Here is an 18704-nt window from a genome sequence, read left to right as displayed (position 1 = left end):
AGATCCGATCCACTTTAGGGTTTGGACGCCCCCCATTTGCAGAACGTCATCCATCTTCCATTTGGCTATGCCCGATCTCTGATTTGACTCCCATCTTTAGCATGTAGCTTCTCTTGAAAAAGGTATTAGGATGAACTATCGTGTCCAATTCCGCCGCTGGCCAACTACTTTCGTCCTTGACCTTTTTCAGCTCCTCCTTGTGTGTCCATTCAAAGACTCGGTTACAGGCTATATGGTACCTCTTCTTGTCCACGTCGTCCTTGACTCCTCGCAAGACTTCTCGATCATTCACATTCGTGAGCTGCAAAAGACTTGTCAAATTATCAACGCTGAAATGGCGGTAAGGACATCCGTGACTCTCACCAGAGCCAGGAGGGTGTTCGGTCAGGATCTTCTGGCATGAGTAAGGCGCATAGCCTCGTCCACGCCGTATAGCATCCCCACCAACATCACCGTAGGTGTGCCGCACGTTATAGCGGTACTCTTTATTGAATGTATCATCCGTGATGAGCTTGAAAGCTTGGCGCCAGAAGACCAGGCAATCTTCCAATGTCAAACCTATCCCTTTCAGGAAGAGGGTATACTGCAACCGGCCATAGTGCTTCAAGTGGCTATTCTTTCGCAAATTCTGATGGAGATTACGCATGCAGAGTGGAAAATGCTGGGCGAGGGTGTCAATCGATGCTGCGTTAACTTGGGCAGTTGAGAGGGCGCCTTCAGACTCCGAGACTGTCGAGTCGGGAGTCGAGAAGTTTTTGGAAAGGTGGTTCAAGATTGGGGTCAGACGATCGTCTTCGTCGAGGCGCGGGAGAGCGCGAGTAGCAAGCTGTCGACCACGTCAGATGACTGCTCATGCCTTTTCCAGCTCTAACCCGACAAGAACAGGACCGACTTACCTCTAGACCATTCTCAAGATTGGCGTGGAAAGCGGCCAGAACCATGCTCATCTGCTCGCGAGCTGGTACGTAGGCCTTTCCTCCTTTCAGCAAGACTCGCCGGCTTTCTACGAGCTCTGGAACTGTTTCAAAATCTACTTTGAACCAGCCAGCCTCGTCAATCTCTGCTCGCTTCAGGCCCGGTGTTGCATTGAGTAGATCGGACGCCAAGGTGCGTTTTTCATCCTCGGTCACGCCATCCCATTGTAATTTAAGAGACTCGACGAATGATTGCCGCTCGCGCACATCATCGTTCTGAAATCGTGATTTAAAGAGGGCAGTTTCCACTCTTGTGAAGCGCCGGCGAAGGTCTTCGGTGCAGGAAAAAGCGAGGCGTAGGATGAAATGCGAATAGTGATCTTTCTGTCTTTCTAGCTTTAGAGCCTGACCATGATCCCCTGACGCCGATGAGGAGTTTGAATGAAGCGGAAGCCACTTCTGTAGAAGAGGAGAAATATGAGCAGCAGTCTCCGCCGCGGTCTTATTACGGAATGAGCAAGCTTCTAATTCGGCAAGGACTTGATCAGTTAGTCATATTCGCCACGAGTAGATTCAGCACCTGCTTCTTAGCCTATCGATTGCCCATTGTTCAAACTGCTCGAGGGTGATTTCTGCTGTAGGCGGGATGTCGTAGAGATTCAATCGGTGAGGGTATTCTTGCTGCTTGTAGGACGCAGTGGCAAATTGCTTCTTCTTGTGGTTGAGAGTACTCCGCCGTTTGGGATCAATACGGCTACCTTCTTGCCGTATCATAGTCAAATATCTGACGAGCTAGAAAGCAGTATATCTCATCTTTGTCCAGGGAAAGCCCGCAACGCGTTCGCGATTTGACGCGTAGATGGGTGACCGAAGGGGGTTACTTCCGGGACGGCCTCTGCGCAAGCTATGATATAATGTACCTCTCCCGGGCTTCACCCCATACGCCAGCCAGGGAGGGAAACTTCAACAAAGGCCCACAAGAGTCAAGTATTATTAAAGTCAAGTCTGTTCAAATAAGACACATTGCAGCCTGAGCCATGCATCTCTAGTGACCAGCACTCAGATCTAAGGCTATGAGAGCTAACTAAACATGTGGATACAATCCTCAGCGAGTCATTCCAGGTCATACCTTCGCGGACAGCGTTTCTATGGTCGTAGCTCATGAAAGGCGCCGCGATCCGTCGTGGTCAAATCCAACGATATTCACAGCCCAAAGGAAGATGTGACAGTAGGTGTACATAGAACAACAATCCAAGCTTTTCATGACATTAGCTTCACGATATCGACCTCATCCCTTTCTTCGATCCACGGCCCTTTCTCTTCATCTGTAGCATCCAGGACCGCGTTCGCACGCATGCATGTTATTTCATCCAAATCGGTCACTTTGTATTCACCATTGCCAATGTCCTTTCGAACTTCAAAATCATGATCGAGCATCATGTCGTCTTTCCAGAGCCTTCGTGCTCCGTCGTAAACGCACAAGACCCTCTTTTTCATCTTCATTTGCTTTGGTGGGCATCCCCATGAGGCTGGATAATGCTTTCGCCTTCTCCGACCTTTGCTAAGCAGCGGAACTCCTCCTTTAGACCTAGTCATGCCTGGGCCCCTCCCGCCAGAGTTTCTTCCGGATTTTGTAATCGAGGTACCACCCCCAGCGTGCGCACTTACACCCTGGGGATGTGCTAATTGTCAACTCGGATTGCGGTGCCCCCGGGGAAGACTCCCCTTGCCAGAGCGACCGTTTTTGGGAGCATGCTGGCCAGACTCGGATTCCATAGAGTCATCCTTTGAATCCTCGTCATCAAAATCGTTCTCTTCGCCATCGCCGTCCGAAGTATTTAGAGTTTCAACGTTGAAGTCTACGTCTGTGGAGAGCATGTGGCGGTCTAGAGACTCTCTGACCTGTTCGTCGTCGTTGACACCCCGGAGTATCGATTCATTGATGGCTTCACTTGGCTCCTCCTGTTGAACGATCCGAAGGACACAGTCATCTAAATGCTCATAGAAATCTTGGGCGTTGCCGAACTTGGCCGGGCAAGTCGAGCATTTGCCGGAAAGTTCGTTACTGGCTTGCGTGGAAACGTTCTTGTTGAGTGTACTGCCTTGAATTTTCTTCCGGCTGTTGGGAGGTGTCTGTTCCACTTTGTGCTGATTGGTAAGATGGCGTTTGAACACGTCTGCTCGGTTGAAGCTTTTCTCTGATGAGGATCCAGAGCCAGGACAGAACCCACAGACCATGGTCCCCTTGTAGTGAGTCAGGGTGTGTCGATTCTTATCATACTTCCGTGCAAACCCTTTCACATGGTAGGCACATGTTGTTATTGGGCATTTTTCAGGCCTTTCAGATTGATGAGTAAGCATATGCGCCTTCAGGTCCTTGAAAGGCCTTCCGCAATCAGGGTGGGGGCATCGACTTTTCTCCCTGGCGTCTTCATCAATGGTGGTAGAGTTTGGGCTTTCTATCGAATTCCTTGAGTGGCTCGACGCTACAGAAAATCTCCGTGCGTCAGGCGTTGGTGGATATGGCTGAAAAGCCGTAGTCCGCAGGTATGGCGAGCTTGCACCGCTTCTCAATTTAGAACCATTCCTGTGGGGTTCATGGCTTGACGCTTCAGAGGGAATAGGAGAGCCAGGTTGAAACCTCTGAGATGGAACGTGTGGGAAGGCATGGATGACACCTGGATGGGGGTTGATTGAAGTGTTGTGTGAAACTGGGGTATCGAAATGTTGTATAAGCGAAGGATCTGGAGAAGACAGGGTATTAGCCGTTATCAGCTTGGAGCTTTGTGCAGGCTTTGCGCCATCAGTGAAAAACATAAGAAGAAAGGAACCGAGATATGTGCACAGGAGAACCAACAAGATGACTCAAGTGGCACAACGAACTGCCCACTGCTTTGATTGAAAAAAGGATCTTGCGAAGAATGAAATCGTTCTTGTCTGTAGGAAAGAGGTACAGCCGGATGACCAATAGGATATTGAGAAACAGTACCATGCTCAAAACGAAGACTAGTCGGAGAACACGGAGAATTGCTAGAGGGTGAATTTGCTGCTGGCGGGCCAGGTATTCCGGCGCCTGGGGCTGGAGATGGAGCAGTCATACCTGCCATAGATGTCGAGGTGCTAGCCGAAACGGCAGACAGTTGCGACACAGTCGAATTGGTATTGCGGTTGGCTTCTTCGAGAATAGAATCAATCGTGATTTCTTTCGGAAGGAAATATGATTTCAAGGATGGCGTTGATGAGGAGAAAATAGAAATAGACTCTTGCGAAGAGGTACTAGATACCGGAGAGGCATACAAAGACGGAGATATACCAGGAAGTGTTGAAGAATTGATTTGAAACTCACCCACGTAGTTCTGATACTTCTGATCATCCAGGTTCATGTCGCGTTCGAAGCCATGGAGAGGATACGTCTCATGGGCAGCTGAATCGGTGTTCACGATACCAGGGCCTATGCCTAGCCCATGTAATGGCTCTGACCATTTTCCATGTTGAGTAAGATGGTGAGAGGGAGGTGGCTGAGGCGAGCCTCCGCTTGAAGAGCTCGTACTTTGGGCCGACGCGCCTGAGGCAGATGACATAATAGAAGATGGGTGATCAAAAGGTTGGGAAAAGGAAGACGGTGAGGCCGATGGGGTAGGACGCAAAACAGCCTCGCCATTGTGCTGTTGCGTGACGTCGAAAACAGCTGGGGGAGGCTGAAAGTAATGCGAAGAATTGAGCGCGTTTGGAGGTACATCGGCATATGAACCGTAGGACGTTGTTGCTTGTCGGAGACGGTCGTCATGATTTGGCACGCCAGCCATGGTCTCAGACGTTCCGAATCCTTGGAAACAGTTCCAGGCTTGATTATTGAGCTCCTGAGAAGATGCAAGAGGGTAATGTTCCGGGGGAAAGAGAACAAAATCCCGAGTACCGTTGAAGACTGCTGCCATGAAAAGACCGACTTTGAAAACGTAGGCTATGGATGTGGTCAGTGGAAATGTCGTGCCAGTCCACAACGCGGTGAGTACCTTGCGCCTAAGGTCGCCGACGAAGACGTATGGTCGGGGGGTAAGGGTATTTAAGAAAAGACAGGCATTGTATGTACGATGGCGTCCTTCGGTTGATGCTGCCTTGAATGGATGCTCGCAAGAGGATACAAATGGCACATCGCACTGGCCAGGGAAGCAGCTAGACAGCGAAGTGCAACGAAAGCGACGGATGAGACGCAGATATTATAAGTTTCGAAACGGTTCAGTCAACGGTTCGCGTGGCTCATAGGGCTGGCAGGGAAAGGATTGCACTCCGTAGGGCTTGCAGGAACGTCTAACGACTTCGAGAGACGTCCGAAGCCCACACCAGGCCAGGCGGTGCTGACTTGCTGATTGGCCGCACTCGAAATTAGAAAGGCCACAAAGTATCGGGACTCGGCCACTCACCAGACTGGAGTCATTGGTGGTCACTGCTGGGCAAGACTGGCTTGGACTGGAGGAGGGAGGAATGTGATTTGGGAGGGGAACAGGAGGGAGGGATCCCTCGTCGATCATTTCCCGACTTCTGTCTGCTGTCAGAAACCTTACAATATGCTTGCAGGGTGGTGGTAGTGTCACTAGTTCGCCTCGTAAGGCTTTTCCACCCTCTCGCGCCTTTGGTCTTCCTGGACTGAACTAAACCATTCCGGTGCCAATGACGCATGAACCCCTGTCCTCATTCGCTGCGGTCCGTAGGCCTCCGCATGATGATTTGTTGGCATGGCGGCGCTCCGGTCGCATGATTGGCGCAGACGGCCTTTGATTGAGAGGAGAAAGAAGCGGTGGGAAATTTAGGGGAATTTAGTGAGACTTTAGAGGAGCCCTACGACGTGCTACCTTCTGATTGTTATTATTACTTGCTCGATCTCCACATGATTATTGGCTCCGAAGCCTGCTGCAGGCTCAGATTGGGAGGGTGCTAGGGGGAGAAGCTTACAGTACTCATCCCAGCAGATTGTACGACCCGTTCGGCGGATACTCCGTGAGGACAAGGATCTTGGCCGCTACATGATGGATCTCATAATTCTAAAGTCACCCTAATTGCTTAGGGCTGATGCCTTTGATCTTGACACCACGACATAGCGAGGCACGCTCTCCCTCTACAACATGGTCGATGCTTCAAATTAGGCCCGTCATCACGAGGTTCCACTCGCACGGTTGTGATCGATACGTCAGTCCCACTACTCTACTTGAAACAGTGCATGCTGCCAGAGGCATGGCCGCTCCCAGAAAAGAATTCGACTCCATTTGGACTAGCGCGGGAGGCTGTGCTTTGTCATGTGGCTGTGCTTTCGCGTGTGCAATACGAAAGACACCTTAATCTTCTCATCACCAAAGACGGATTCCATATCGTAGAGATGGCGCTGGAAAATCTGCCTCACTGGCGACGAAGTGCAGAGTGCTCGCGCTCAGGTTGCTATGTTTTCCTGCGAGCATTCTGATCGCTGCGAGATTCTGGGCTTCCGAAAAGAAGGTGTAATCCATGTCTTCGCCCTAGTCTTTCATGCACCGGTGGACTCATACACAAGTCCTAATGAGAGTGCTAGGGTATAGCTGCTTGCGTTTATCTGTGCGGTATCCTTGCGCACTAAGTCAACAGACGACGTGGGCCGTCGAACTCCAATTGATGCTTAGGCCGCTCCTCCCGAAACATTGTCCTACGTTCCTGCGAGCTTTATAGACCAAAGAGCTACGGCAGAGTTTCACATTAGGTGTGGTGAGATGTGACACAGGGAGCTGCCACGCCAATTATATTACTGTTTCCTCGTCTTCCGCGTTCAGCGTGTCTCACGCGGTCATGCGGCGTACAAAAATGTATATCACTAGTGCCTCGTCAATTTGATTTGGACTTGGCGTTGGGGTGTTGAAGGGTGGAAAGGTGGCGTTGTCGCCGAAAACTTCCATGTAGACTCTCGACTTCTGATGGGGTTCTGTTACAGGGCGGATATGTCTCCACCCATCGCCTACAACATCAATGTTATCCGCTTCTGATAATTGCGACAGCGATACAATCCAAGTCTCGCCCAGACCAGCGTGATCTGGCCTGCTGTTTCCACTGTACCTCGTGCTTTGACAGTCTGAAATGAGTGGGTTCAAACAAGTGAAAAAGATCCTTAAGGGAGCATTAATCCTTCCGCCTCTGTCGTCTGATGAAATGTGTCTGCGTAGACGTAAGCTAATCGGGTGCAGAACTTTGTTCGAGGCTCTCATTTGAAGTGCGCGGCCGAACTTTCGTACATCTCCAAAGCTGTCGAACACCTACTCAAGGTGACAGTCTCAGAACGGGGGCAACAACACCTCATTGAGGGGCGTGCGATGAATCTAGCTTGATAACTTCCCGAAGGAAGCTTAGCACAGACTTGCCATCCTACGATCACCAGTATCCACACATCTTGTCGCAAACAGGTCAAAGATCAGCAACTGGCTGCCTCCAGCCCCAGCTTCCAGAAGATGCGTCGTCAAGTCTCTGCATACCAGCAGCTTCGCAGATCATTATTGACATTTGGCGCACAGCCTTGACATGTTCAATGGACACCCCTTCGTGGTGAGTGGCTCCCACAAGGTGGCCTTTCAGTTGTGCATTGACCTACTCCGTCCCAGTCAACATGCTCATGTGTAAGTAGAGGGTATCAGACTTACGTCATATGTTATCAGTCCCCCAATAATTACGAAGCTGGTTTGAGCAGGAGATAAGACTTTATCGTTGCTCAGCAAGTAGCCGTACATCAGTCGCGCGGTTAATCCTAAGTCTTCAGTCCCACTTGTATCCATTTGACGCATGACTTTAGACGAGATCTTGTCGTATATAGTATCGAAGAATCGCCTTCCTCGGAGTAATATGGCTGGCGGTGAAGCATCATAGACATCGCTCGACCTCCCAGTAGGCGAATACCCGTGTGGGGGATCGACAAGTCGGATGTCTGTAGCTTGTGTGAGATGAGTTATGGCATTTATGGTTCTCGGCAGGCCTCCAATGACTGATGCTTTTATCAAGGCTTCTCTCATCTGGCGAGCCACAAGAAGCTGCTTGGCGAAGTCCGCTGAAATATGTAGATTGTCGTCATTTTTAGTCGTAGCGTTGTGAAAAATATGGGGAACTTCTTCAGGTCGGTTCAGACAGCTCAGTACAACGCCACCGACAGCATACCATGTATTGGGTGGGAGATTTGGCATTTTTCGAATAGCATTGAGCAGACGAGGTGTTACGACCCTTGCAGCAGGCATCTTAAGCCCAATAGCGATATCAAGCTGCTGTCAATGATCAACAGAGTAGGAGACTTTTGCAAGTCGAATTCTCTTATATTGACCCCTCGGTCTCTCGGTCCCTGAGACGTAAATCGCTTGGCTTGGAATAAAGAATGCGGAACTTAGTATTGCTATTCATCCTATCATTTGTATCGCTTTCGCTTGCAGATGTAGTCCTAGTAGAGCTTTTCAAACGAATCGACAAAATCAGTATGGCGATTGTGGTTCGTAAAGCTATGCTATCTGGCTTTATATTGATGAAGTCTACGGCTCCTGGGTGGGCCAGGAGATCCTGAGGCTCGCTCGGCGATTACGACCGTAGCACTTAATTTCAGCAGAAGATCTTTTTCTAGTATTGCTTCAGGGCCGGATTTCCTAGAGAATATATGCTATAAGTGCAGCAGGTCACTCGGAGTGTTTTGACTATAGAAAGAGCTCCGAATCTAGCTTTTTGGAATCTCTCTTGAGATCAGTTGTAAAATTCTGTGAGAGTTCAGAGTCCTTGAAATCTATCACACCTGTTTCACCAAGCGAGCAATCCGACTAAATGTCTATTTTAATGGTCAATCAATTAGCTTGACGGACCGCACATCTCATCGGTCGTTTGACTGTCTTGTCCATCAAACCAATGCTGCTTGTGGTGAAGTAAAGATGTTCTTGGCATCACAAGCGGCTAAGTGTTCCTCGTCCATTATTTAATGGCCTATATATTATGATAAATTTAGAATGGATATAGAGGACGCTCGCCGCTTGCATAGTGCAATGGTAGTACATTTCCCTTCCACGACTACGCTTGGGAATAAACGTAAGCAAGAGTGGGTGTGTGTTTCCCTCTACATTTAGCGTGGGCAGGATATAATTCAATCCTTGGCATAAAAAATTTCTACACCCCTAAAAAAAAGCATGCAAATAGCTTGAAAATAATATTCTAAATGTTTCAAATTAATTTAAAGATAAAAATTAGTATAAAAATAGTTTATTCCTTTAAAATTTAGTATTCTAGGTCTTAATAGTAGATATTATAATTATATAATTTAAATTTAATTTAGAATATTGTTCTTAAGCTATTTGTATACTATTTTTTTAGGGGTAGAGAATTTATTTTATGCCAAGGATGTAACTATATCCTGCCTACGCTAAGTGCATAACCCGATCGTTCTTCTACCTTGTTTTTCTATCTTGATGCAAAAAAAGCAGATTCCACGACACGATTTTTTGTCATTAAGATAAAGATTCCTTCTATAGAATATGCAATATTTTTGGGGTGTTTTTTAACATAATAAAGCACTGCTCATAGCTGATAGCTTCTAGTTTATGGCTGATGCACGGCTTCATGTACACTGTTCTTTCACGCACTCCCTGCAAAGTCCGCGTACAAAAGGTCAATATTCCGCTTGGAGGCCGCCGACGTGCGGAAGCCGATCAAGAAGTTAGAGCTCTTTTAGCCAACTGAACCATTTGTAATAATTCTAAGTGATCTTTTGTTCCTGGTCACGGAGTTTCCTCCACTTGTTTCGAGCCAACTCACACCTTTTGATTCTGTCTGCTTCTATCTTCGCCACCTTTCGCATCATGTCAATAAGCGCCTTTTCATTCTCATCCACTAGATGTCCATTTCAACATGTTCGATGGTTCGGGGTTCTTTAGCGCGCCTCTTGCGCCTCTTCTCATTGATAACATCTCTATTATCCTTGTGAAACGCCTTGCTCCATTAAGCACTTGCATTCTTTCGCTCTTCTGACCAGTCTTTACGGTGCAATCTGAGGTATGCGTTGCGAGTTTCGGCATTATCGCCATGATACTATTGCAATCGTAACTTCTGACGGTGCTTCGGCTCCTCCTTTCGCTCCATGCGGATTCTCATTTCATCGCTGAGTCCAAATTCAAGAGTCTCTTGGTCGTTCAAGGATGTAGCAAGGTAGTCCATTCTTTCGATACCATTTTTGGAAAGTGGGAATACATCATCCCATCCTGGAAGTGTCCGTTCTGGTCGTGCTATAGCTCTTTCAGCCAGCTTTTTTTGGTTGACATTAAAGAAAGAGAGTGAAAGGAGTCAGTATGCCGTCTAGTGAAGTCTACCTTGGTCTAAACCGACCGAAAGACTATATATATCTCTTCCGGCGGCTATCCATCAACTGGAACCAGCTCACGGCACATTTTCCTTAGCCCGGCAACGGAGAGCCGAATCAACCGCATGTTTCTGCCTGTATTCCCAGGGTTAAAAGTGCTATTATTAGCGGTAGTAAGACCGTTCAACAAAATGGCCGACGATTTAAAAATGTCCATGCCGAGCAACTGCACTACATCCTGTACCGCAATTGAAAATGCCGAGCATGCCTCAATGTTGCCTCAAAGTTGGTGTCATGCTCCTTTTTCGCAATCGCCCGCTGCAGTCGAATTGCTAATGCAACTGCACGACCTCTTTACGTCCAATTTCTTTTAACAAAGTGAGCATTGATCTTGTTTCGTGAAAGTGCCTGCGAATCGTGTTCGGGACATACCTTCGGGAAAATATTTCTCTGTAGACCATGACTTTCCGGACAACCTTTACAAGTGAAGAGAAAGGTTGCACGCGGGAATTTTCTCGCTAAGCCTGCGATAAACACATTTCCAGGGCATTGACGAGCTTCTAGATTGGCCGAGACATCCTTTAAAGACCAAGTGTTTTCTGCTTACTGGTGGCAAAAGTCCAGTATAAGAAGACATTTCGGTCATTGTTTTGCGTGGACCTGGGGTACCGCGGCATGAACCCAGCCGCTCTTTAAGGGAATTTTCTCCAACACACCCTCTAAGTTTCCCTCCTTGCTATACTCTTTGACTTATTCTTAAAGCCAAGTCACGGAATTAGACTTCTTGGCTTCAAGAGATTTATCCCAAGCGGTCAATGCGGACCAGACTTTGTCATTCTGTCCTTTGAATTCCATCTTGGCTCTGGTCTAGTTAACCTCCCTAATATGGATATTTTAGGTAACATAAGACTCGAGCTTACCTTTCCCTCACTTTAGCCAACAAGGCCTTCTTCACTTTCTCAACGAGCTGCAAACAAGTTCATGTATACGACTGGTAAGGATCTTATTCACTCGGACTCTTCATTAGCATTCGAGTACTACGCCCTTCTTCCCCATACAATACTACGCTCAATGCATGCTTTTTGCTGGACATCTCACGCCTTTGATTACTTCGTGTTCCCTTTGGCTCCAAAGATATAGTTTCTGCTAAGGAAGCTTTGTACCCTTCGAAGCGTATTTTGAGGAGATTTGAAATCGGACGGTCGCCTCTGCAAGAGATCTGGTATTTGCTAGTGGAACATGGCAGTGAGGCCAACGTTTTTCTGGACCGTCAGCGGTTTAGCAAACCCAATTCTTGACAGTCCGATTCGAGCTTCAAAGTAAATGGTCTGTGCAACATGCTTCTCAGCTTGAGGACTTGGGTATTTCCGAGGGCGCAGATTCTTTCTGGTGGTGAAAATTAGGTTCACGTACTTTAAAAGCCTTTAGATTCATCAAATAAGAAGTTGCTGTGATATTTGAGCCGTTAACTTATCACTGGTAATCGGTCCAGTTCAAATGCCAAACCAGTTATGAAGCTACCATTCTTGGCACCAACAGTCGAACCTGGGCCGTCAGATTGGACGATGTGAGTGGATGGTGACGCCGGAGCATAACGATAGTCAATGCAGTCTTTGTGAGGTACACACATTGATGACTTTAAGCTTTCAGCAATGCCACAAGATGAACGCATGGCCACCCCAGACCCCTGCAGGGATGATCGGATAGTGGACGCTCTCCAGGCTTTGTGGGAGTCTAAGTTAGGCAAACGACCATTCAACGTCCATTGTGAGCCAATTGAGGACGCTTTTACGCAGGCAATGTTAGTACTATCTTGTGACCAACGATTTTGATATGCAGATCTCCTATCATTTGAGTCCATTCCTCCTCAATACCTTATTTTTCATGCTCATTAAGGTTGGCACCATGAGGGTTCTCTCTTCAACCATGAGAAGCACAGGAGCCAATCGCTAACTCCTTTTACGCTTAACCCGAGCTAGGTTATGAGGTGAGATATTCTTCTACTATGTTTGGGGTCTTCGCACCTGATACATCCAAACCGCCTGCTCGAAAGAGGGTAAGATATCTTATAAAAAAAACTGGCGGCTTCAGACAACCATCTACAACAGTAATGAAAGAGGTACCGACGGCTACAAGGAGGGCACCATTGCAAGAAGACCTCTCGAGCTTCACCAGGCGATGGCGTATTTCCATGTCCATTGTATCCCAGTGCTTCTTGCGAAATGTGACTCCTGGAACACTCAAAGGACGATGAAAAAGCACCAAAGTTTGCGGCGAGGAGGAAACGACCTCTTTGTAGGAAAGAAGAAAGAGATTGAAGGGGAGGGTATAGATCACAGTTCAGATTGAGATCGGGCTTTCTGGCCGGCTTTTCCCATTCTACCTACTGTTCTCCAAGCTGCGGTTTTTGTTTAAGCAATCCTCATATGTCCGCCAAGTCTTGATTAGATCAGGTTCAGTACAGAACACAGATTGATTTGCCAGAACAGCACCCCCTTCATAATTGGATGCAGAACACGAGCTCAGGCTGACATTCGATGCTGAGCTCGGACTAACGAGCGAGCGCTAGAGTTTGACACAGCCAAGATAGACGCCTGTGCAGATTTTCAGGACAGAATATTCATAAGCAGCAAGGTTGAGTCTCGAATATCATCCTCACGACTCTCCTCCTGTGACTGAGCATCTATAGTGATGAGATTGTTCAATAAACAAAGAAAGAAGAGAACGTCTGCCTCATAACGCCTATTCCCTGCTTGCTGTTTTCAACGACAAGCCCAGGGAGGTGAAACCCAATATTCCCAAATTTATGGCTATTTTTGGCCTCCGACGACTTAATAGATAGTCTCACTCTGCCGTCGCTGTTTCATCGAATCTTGTGGACCACTCAAGCTGAATTCAAGCGTCTTTTCGTTCATCCACTCACCCGCCCCTCATCCTATGACGCTGAGACAATTGAATCCGAGGTACCGATCTTTGACAACTTCATACATACAACCACTAGCTTCTGTGTAGCTTTAGGCAAAGAGCTTGCAGACTTCTGCGGTCTGGCTTCTGGGAAGCATACCTCTGACAACAAATTCGTGTTCCATGTGGGCGAATTGTCTTCAGCATCTTCAGGAGGCGCTTCATTAGGCGGTCATTAGGCTCAGTCTTAGGATGCAAGAGCCGATAAGTAGCCAAGGCGGATCATGTTGTGCTGTTGTATCGGACTAGATTGAGATCCCTATTTCTAGGTGAAGACATGAGCAGTTCTGAAATGAACTGTGGAGAACCAAAACACACCCTACCGACCAAGATTGCAGGGATAATTCATGATCATCACATGAAGCTTCCATGGCCTCTAAGAGATCTTTGCATTGTGTAGTATACGGAGGAGCTCCAAAGCAAGCCTCATAAGCGTGATGGTCCTTCATTATCTGTTCGCTGTGATTCTCCAAGACAGAAGTGCATCCAGGAGACTTGCTCCAAATGAAATTGCATTGAAGGACGCAATGATGATAAATGGTGCTGCAATCGAAACTCTATCGAAGAGCAGGCCCCCAACTTTGGTTAAAATGAGAATGCCTAGTCCACCTCCCAAGCTATAGATTCCCGCAACACTCCCTTTGATTTGCCGACGCGACCTGAGATTGGCTTTGGGGATGAGTGGAGCAGTATCCTCGGAGACCTCCGAGGCGTCCATGACTCGTCCTTGATCCAAATGCTCAATTTCTAGTACACATCGTCCTAGAAGACCAAGGCTACATACTATCGCGCCAATCTGACTAAAACCAAGCAACAGCATTATACCAATAAGATAAGGACCTAAGCCTCTAGACATCATTGCACTGCATGTATTGTTGACGAAAAGGAAATAGCCCAAGCACCCTGAGAGTGCGGCGACACCAAGCGGTATGTTTGGCGACCGAAGTCTTCCGGCGCAAAAGCCGAATATCAGAGCAAAGACCAGCGCCGCAGTCTGCGAAATGCCCGTCAGTTGAGAAGCGAGCACAAATGCATCGCTGCATTTTTTTGGGATTTCTTTCTGATTTTTGCCGTCCGCATTACAGAGTTCGGATGAAATGAAACAATGGTTCACATGAAGGGGTATGAACAAGGTGATTGCAACAGAAGATGCTCTTGCGACGAATCCCCCTATGTAGGCAAGTCCTAGAGCGCGGTCTTGAAAGCCTAGCTTCAAAGCATCGTAGAGAAGATAATAAGGCTGAGGATTGCGCTCTGCTGGGGACTTTACTTTGTACAAAGCAATGTACCCTTTCCCTTGCTCATCGGGCAGGTTCCTTAGTCCGAGGAAGCACACAGCTGACATCACAAAAGCAAAAGCCCCGACAAGATAATAGCTATAAGCCAGAGCATTCGTGGGGTTCTGTCCCCTACGCTGGATGAAAGCTGGCAGCGGTATGAAGATCAACAGCGCTAGCAGCGCTCCAATACCCGTTGAAAGGCCAACGATGCCAGCGAGCCGTGACGGAGACCCGGAAGTGTCCTGATTCTCGTTGAGACTCGTTCCCGGACCAGTGTTAGGATCCAGAGCTCTCGGGGATTCTGAGCCATTCTGGTTGTTTGCTTCTACTAAGCGCTTCTTACTCGCAGAGGCAGCTATAGATGGTAAGATAGCAGTAACCATGCAACTCACTGCGGCAGCTCCGAGACTGAATAAGATCCTTGCAAGCAGCAGATCAGGATAAAGGTTGTGCGTATGTACTACAGTGAAGCTCAGATTTGCGACAGATTTTCAATAGAGATAGAATGGGAGGTCTAATTACCAATTGCGAACAATGATACCCCAATTATCGAAAAGCCTAGGACGCACACCTGCGTCACACCAACACGGTCACTCAAAAGACCCCAAATAGGACCCATGATGATCACGACTATTTCGTCTGCGAACCCTAGAGTCCCTGTTGCATCGCCCACATGGCTCGTCTGCTGCAATACGTCCGTAATTACGAAGGAGATAGAAGCGTTTACAAAAACAAGGGTCGCTATGGACGCCATTGCAACTCCACCAAGATACGTCAAGATTTGAGGCCATCGAGCACCGAATATCTTTGGCTCAGCCATCATTATTCTTGTGAGGGGCCCAAAGGGTTGCATTGTCGATAACGCAGCCCTGACAAGATTCCCGAGCGTCTACTGAGCAGCTACGCTAGGAAGATTACCACCCGTCATACACGAGCTAGTAGATTAGTAGCGGATCCGACGTGATGATGACTAAGATAAGCTAGACTAATGTGGGCTGGGCGCAGCGAGAGGCCGATGGGGCCAGGTGTGCAAATATCTAGAGCTCACCAGCAGAGCACCCACACAGTTGGTGCTAGACTGCAGAACCTACATTGCGGGCCTTATCAGATGGATCATCGTCCTTGCTACCTCCGCTTTCAAAGTCATTTTGCCCATGATGAGATTCGCCGTGTATACAGGGGCATCTGCTGCCCTGGCCACAGGTGTCATTCTGAGCGCCCTCCATCAGAGGACGAATTTCTACTCCGCTTGTGTTTACCTCGCCCAGAGCAATGCCTGTCTCATGGTGAGCCGTCTGAAAGTTACACATTCTCGTATTGTCTAATCTTGGCAGATACTGACGAACATCGCCCTCCTCAGTGTGTCAATGACGATGCTCGGTCTGCAAAAGCTCCTCTACGGGCCCCTCCGGCCTATTGAGGTCGAGCAACTTTACGAAAAGGCCTGGTTTGCTATTACAGAGACTTGTCTTGCGATGACTACTTTTCGTGAAGAAGTTGGCGGCTGGTTTCTGATAATGTTCGTGGCCCTACTGATTGGCAAAGTCTGGGGTTGGATTGGCGAGGGTCGTGTAGAGGTGCTCGAACAGCAACCGCCGACAAATCCTCGGATATTTCATGCTAGGCTCACGGTATCATTGGCCATCTCTGCCATTTTTGACGCGTTCATGCTCTGGTATACCATCAAAACCGTCCTCCAGCACGCACGACCAAACATGATGGTAATGTTTGCCTTTGAATTTGCTGTACTATGCGTCACATCATTCTCAACAACGGGTCGGTATGCGATCTCTCTTTGCGAAGCCTCCATCACCCGAGCTCAGATTAAGCTGCGCAGAGCGCAGCTGAAACGCGAAAGAGAACAAAGCCGAGAGGCTTTTGTACCTGACGACTCATCGGCAATTGACACGGCTTCCGCAACTCATCCATCTGCTCATGCTGGTGATGACGATCTCGATACGATCGATGTTGATGTGCCTGGGTGGGAAGAAAAGGGTAGGTGGATCTTCTATCTAGATCTTACAACTGGTAGGTCAGACGCTCGATCATGAGTACCAGGTTTGCCTGACATGTAACAGATTTTTTGAAACTTATATTATATCTGACATTCTTTTGCGTTCTATGTATGTTCTACGGCATGCCAATACATATCATTCGAGACGTTGCAATCACGATTCGATCGTTTCATAAGCGTATATCAGACTTCATACGATACCGTCATGCTACTCGAAACATGAATGCCCGATACCCTGATGCGACGTCAGAACAGATCAGTCGAGAAGACTGTTGTATCATATGCCGAGAGGATATGAAAGCGTGGCCGCAGCAGCGCCAAGGGGTTGCAGAGCGGGACCACAGACATGACGGCAGTACACAGACGTTGCATCTAGACGAGCGTTTAAGACCTAAGAAACTACCATGCGGGCATGTCCTACATTTTGCGTGCCTGCGAAGCTGGCTCGAGCGTCAGCAGAATTGCCCTACCTGTAGGGCGCCGGTACTTGTCCCACAGCAGACTGCGGTTCAGCCACAGACAGTTCCGAACGGCGCGGTTAGAGGACCAGGACAACCCAATACTCCACCAGTCCCGATAAACGGTCGTGACGCAGGTCAAGCCAGGATGCCGGCGCAAAACGTCTTTCAATTTGGGCCTTTTCGCATCGCTTTCGGTGCTAGGAATATCATGAACGGTGCTGCTCAGGGTGATCAGGCGTTTCTGAACCCAGGAGTAAATGCCGGTAACGTACCTGGAATGCAGCCTGTACCAGGACAAACTCGTTCGGCGGAGCAAGCTCAACCCAGGACATTTGCAAGTTTTAGCCCGGCGGGTCCTTTGATTCAACTTCAACATATTGAACAGCAGCTAGTCCGTGACATAACCAGCCTTCGTCTACAGGCCGATCAGCTTCTCGTTGTCCGAGCGCTGCAGGCTGAGCTGACTCGACTTCGCATGCTTCCCTCACAGGCTACAGGTTCAGCACCGGTCTCCAGCAACACCAACGTGCCAAGGACTTCGGTTACACCTTCTCCTTGGCGTCACAGTACTCCGAACGGACCAGCATTTGCTTCTGATCCCACGGCGCCAGCTATCGGTTCAGGACACGAGCATTTACCAAGTGGCGTGATTTTACCGGAGGGATGGACTGTCTTACCTATGGAACGGGTCGCAGGCTCCATCGACCCTAGTGCCACCAATCCAAATCACAACTCAGATCGGCGCCCACCCTCAAACCAGTCGAGCTCGCAAGCACCAGCTCGTCTGGCGAACGGCAATCCATTCGTAGATATCGAAGCGACTGCAAGCAATTCAAACGGTGAAGCCTCACCAGTAGACCTCGAAACCGGAAGTCAGAACAGGGCTGCAGGGGTCCCGGAGACCTTGCATGTCCCGCAGTGGGGTTCAGGGCTGCCCGATACAGAGCGCGGCCAGGTGAATCGTGACACCAGCACGGTCAGTGGAGAGGAAGTAGGACGTAAAGAAGACGCTTTGACTAGCGATGATGCATTACCATGTGCAGGAGGCTCGTCCCAAGAAAAGGGCAAAGGTCGCGCTGCTACGGTCGAAGAGTCCTCCGACAGCCTTGACTGATGCTCAATCTCGGAGGACTGTACTAAAACCCGCCACTCGAAAGTGTATGTAACGAAGGCATAGCGATGGAGTCAAGGATGTGTAATTAATCAATCGCCTCATGTAGGAAGTGCTATGATCCTACCTTGAGGTACCGTATTCAGATGGCGGGGAAGAGGCCCTCATCTACCTAACGCAGGAACGTCTTAGCGCCCGCCGCACTAAGGCTGCCTAGCCTGCTAGACTCACCAGGAGAAGCCAATGAGATCCTGGCGATCTTTTTCATCGCAGCTAAATCGAGATTCCTGAATAGATAATGCAATATGCAATATATGATGCGATGTTCCCTCGGGGTGGCTCCCCCCGTCACAGCATCACCATCTTGCGCACGCACCTGCCTGATGTGCCTTCCTCCCCTTTCGAGCTTTGTCTTGGTCGCGCAAAAGGGCAGAGGTGCCAAAAGTGAGAGAGAAGGTGAAGGCAGCAGGCTATCCGCTAGGCTCTATCTAGACATCTACGCAATTTTGACTTTTGACTTTGTTGCCACACGTCCCGTCCAAATCATTGCAGCACGCACACGGTGATGGCAGGGATGCTGTTTGCTTGCAAGCCATCAATCCTCATTTGGCGTCACTCTATTTACCGACCTA

At 48.6% G+C, this 18704-nt stretch overlaps 4 protein-coding genes across 4 annotated transcripts; 1 reads left to right on the top strand and 3 right to left on the bottom strand.

Moving 5' to 3' along the window:
* Positions 1 to 46: 46 nt before the first annotated feature.
* KY384_008324 (uncharacterized protein) lies at positions 47 to 2417 on the bottom strand (the record flags this gene model as incomplete). Its single annotated transcript, XM_044816813.1, has 3 exons — positions 47 to 826; positions 897 to 1373; positions 2193 to 2417. The coding sequence occupies 3 exons, from the start codon at positions 2415 to 2417 to the stop codon at positions 47 to 49; spliced, it is 1482 nt and encodes a 493-aa protein (XP_044666178.1).
* A 186-nt stretch (positions 2418 to 2603) lies between these two features.
* KY384_008323 (uncharacterized protein) lies at positions 2604 to 4720 on the bottom strand (the record flags this gene model as incomplete). The annotated part of the gene is made up of 2 exons (XM_044816812.1): positions 2604 to 3300; positions 3798 to 4720. 2 exons carry the CDS (start codon positions 4718 to 4720, stop codon positions 2604 to 2606), a joined length of 1620 nt encoding a protein of 539 aa, XP_044666177.1.
* Positions 4721 to 13654: 8934 nt separating this feature from the next.
* On the bottom strand, positions 13655 to 14869 carry KY384_008322 (uncharacterized protein; the record flags this gene model as incomplete). Its single annotated transcript, XM_044816811.1, has 1 exon — positions 13655 to 14869. The coding sequence occupies one exon, from the start codon at positions 14867 to 14869 to the stop codon at positions 13655 to 13657; it is 1215 nt and encodes a 404-aa protein (XP_044666176.1).
* Positions 14870 to 15640: 771 nt separating this feature from the next.
* On the top strand, positions 15641 to 18075 carry KY384_008321 (uncharacterized protein; the record flags this gene model as incomplete). The annotated part of the gene is made up of 3 exons (XM_044816810.1): positions 15641 to 15772; positions 15821 to 16514; positions 16565 to 18075. 3 exons carry the CDS (start codon positions 15641 to 15643, stop codon positions 18073 to 18075), a joined length of 2337 nt encoding a protein of 778 aa, XP_044666175.1.
* Between the last annotated feature and the right edge of the window lie 629 nt (positions 18076 to 18704).

The sequence above is a fragment of the Bacidia gigantensis genome (assembly GCF_019456465.1).
Source record: "Bacidia gigantensis strain McMullin 20006 chromosome Unknown contig_295, whole genome shotgun sequence".
Lineage (NCBI taxonomy): Eukaryota > Fungi > Ascomycota > Lecanoromycetes > Lecanorales > Ramalinaceae > Bacidia > Bacidia gigantensis.
The sequence above is the reverse complement of the archived record's forward strand: the minus strand, read 5'-3'. Positions and strand labels throughout refer to the sequence as shown.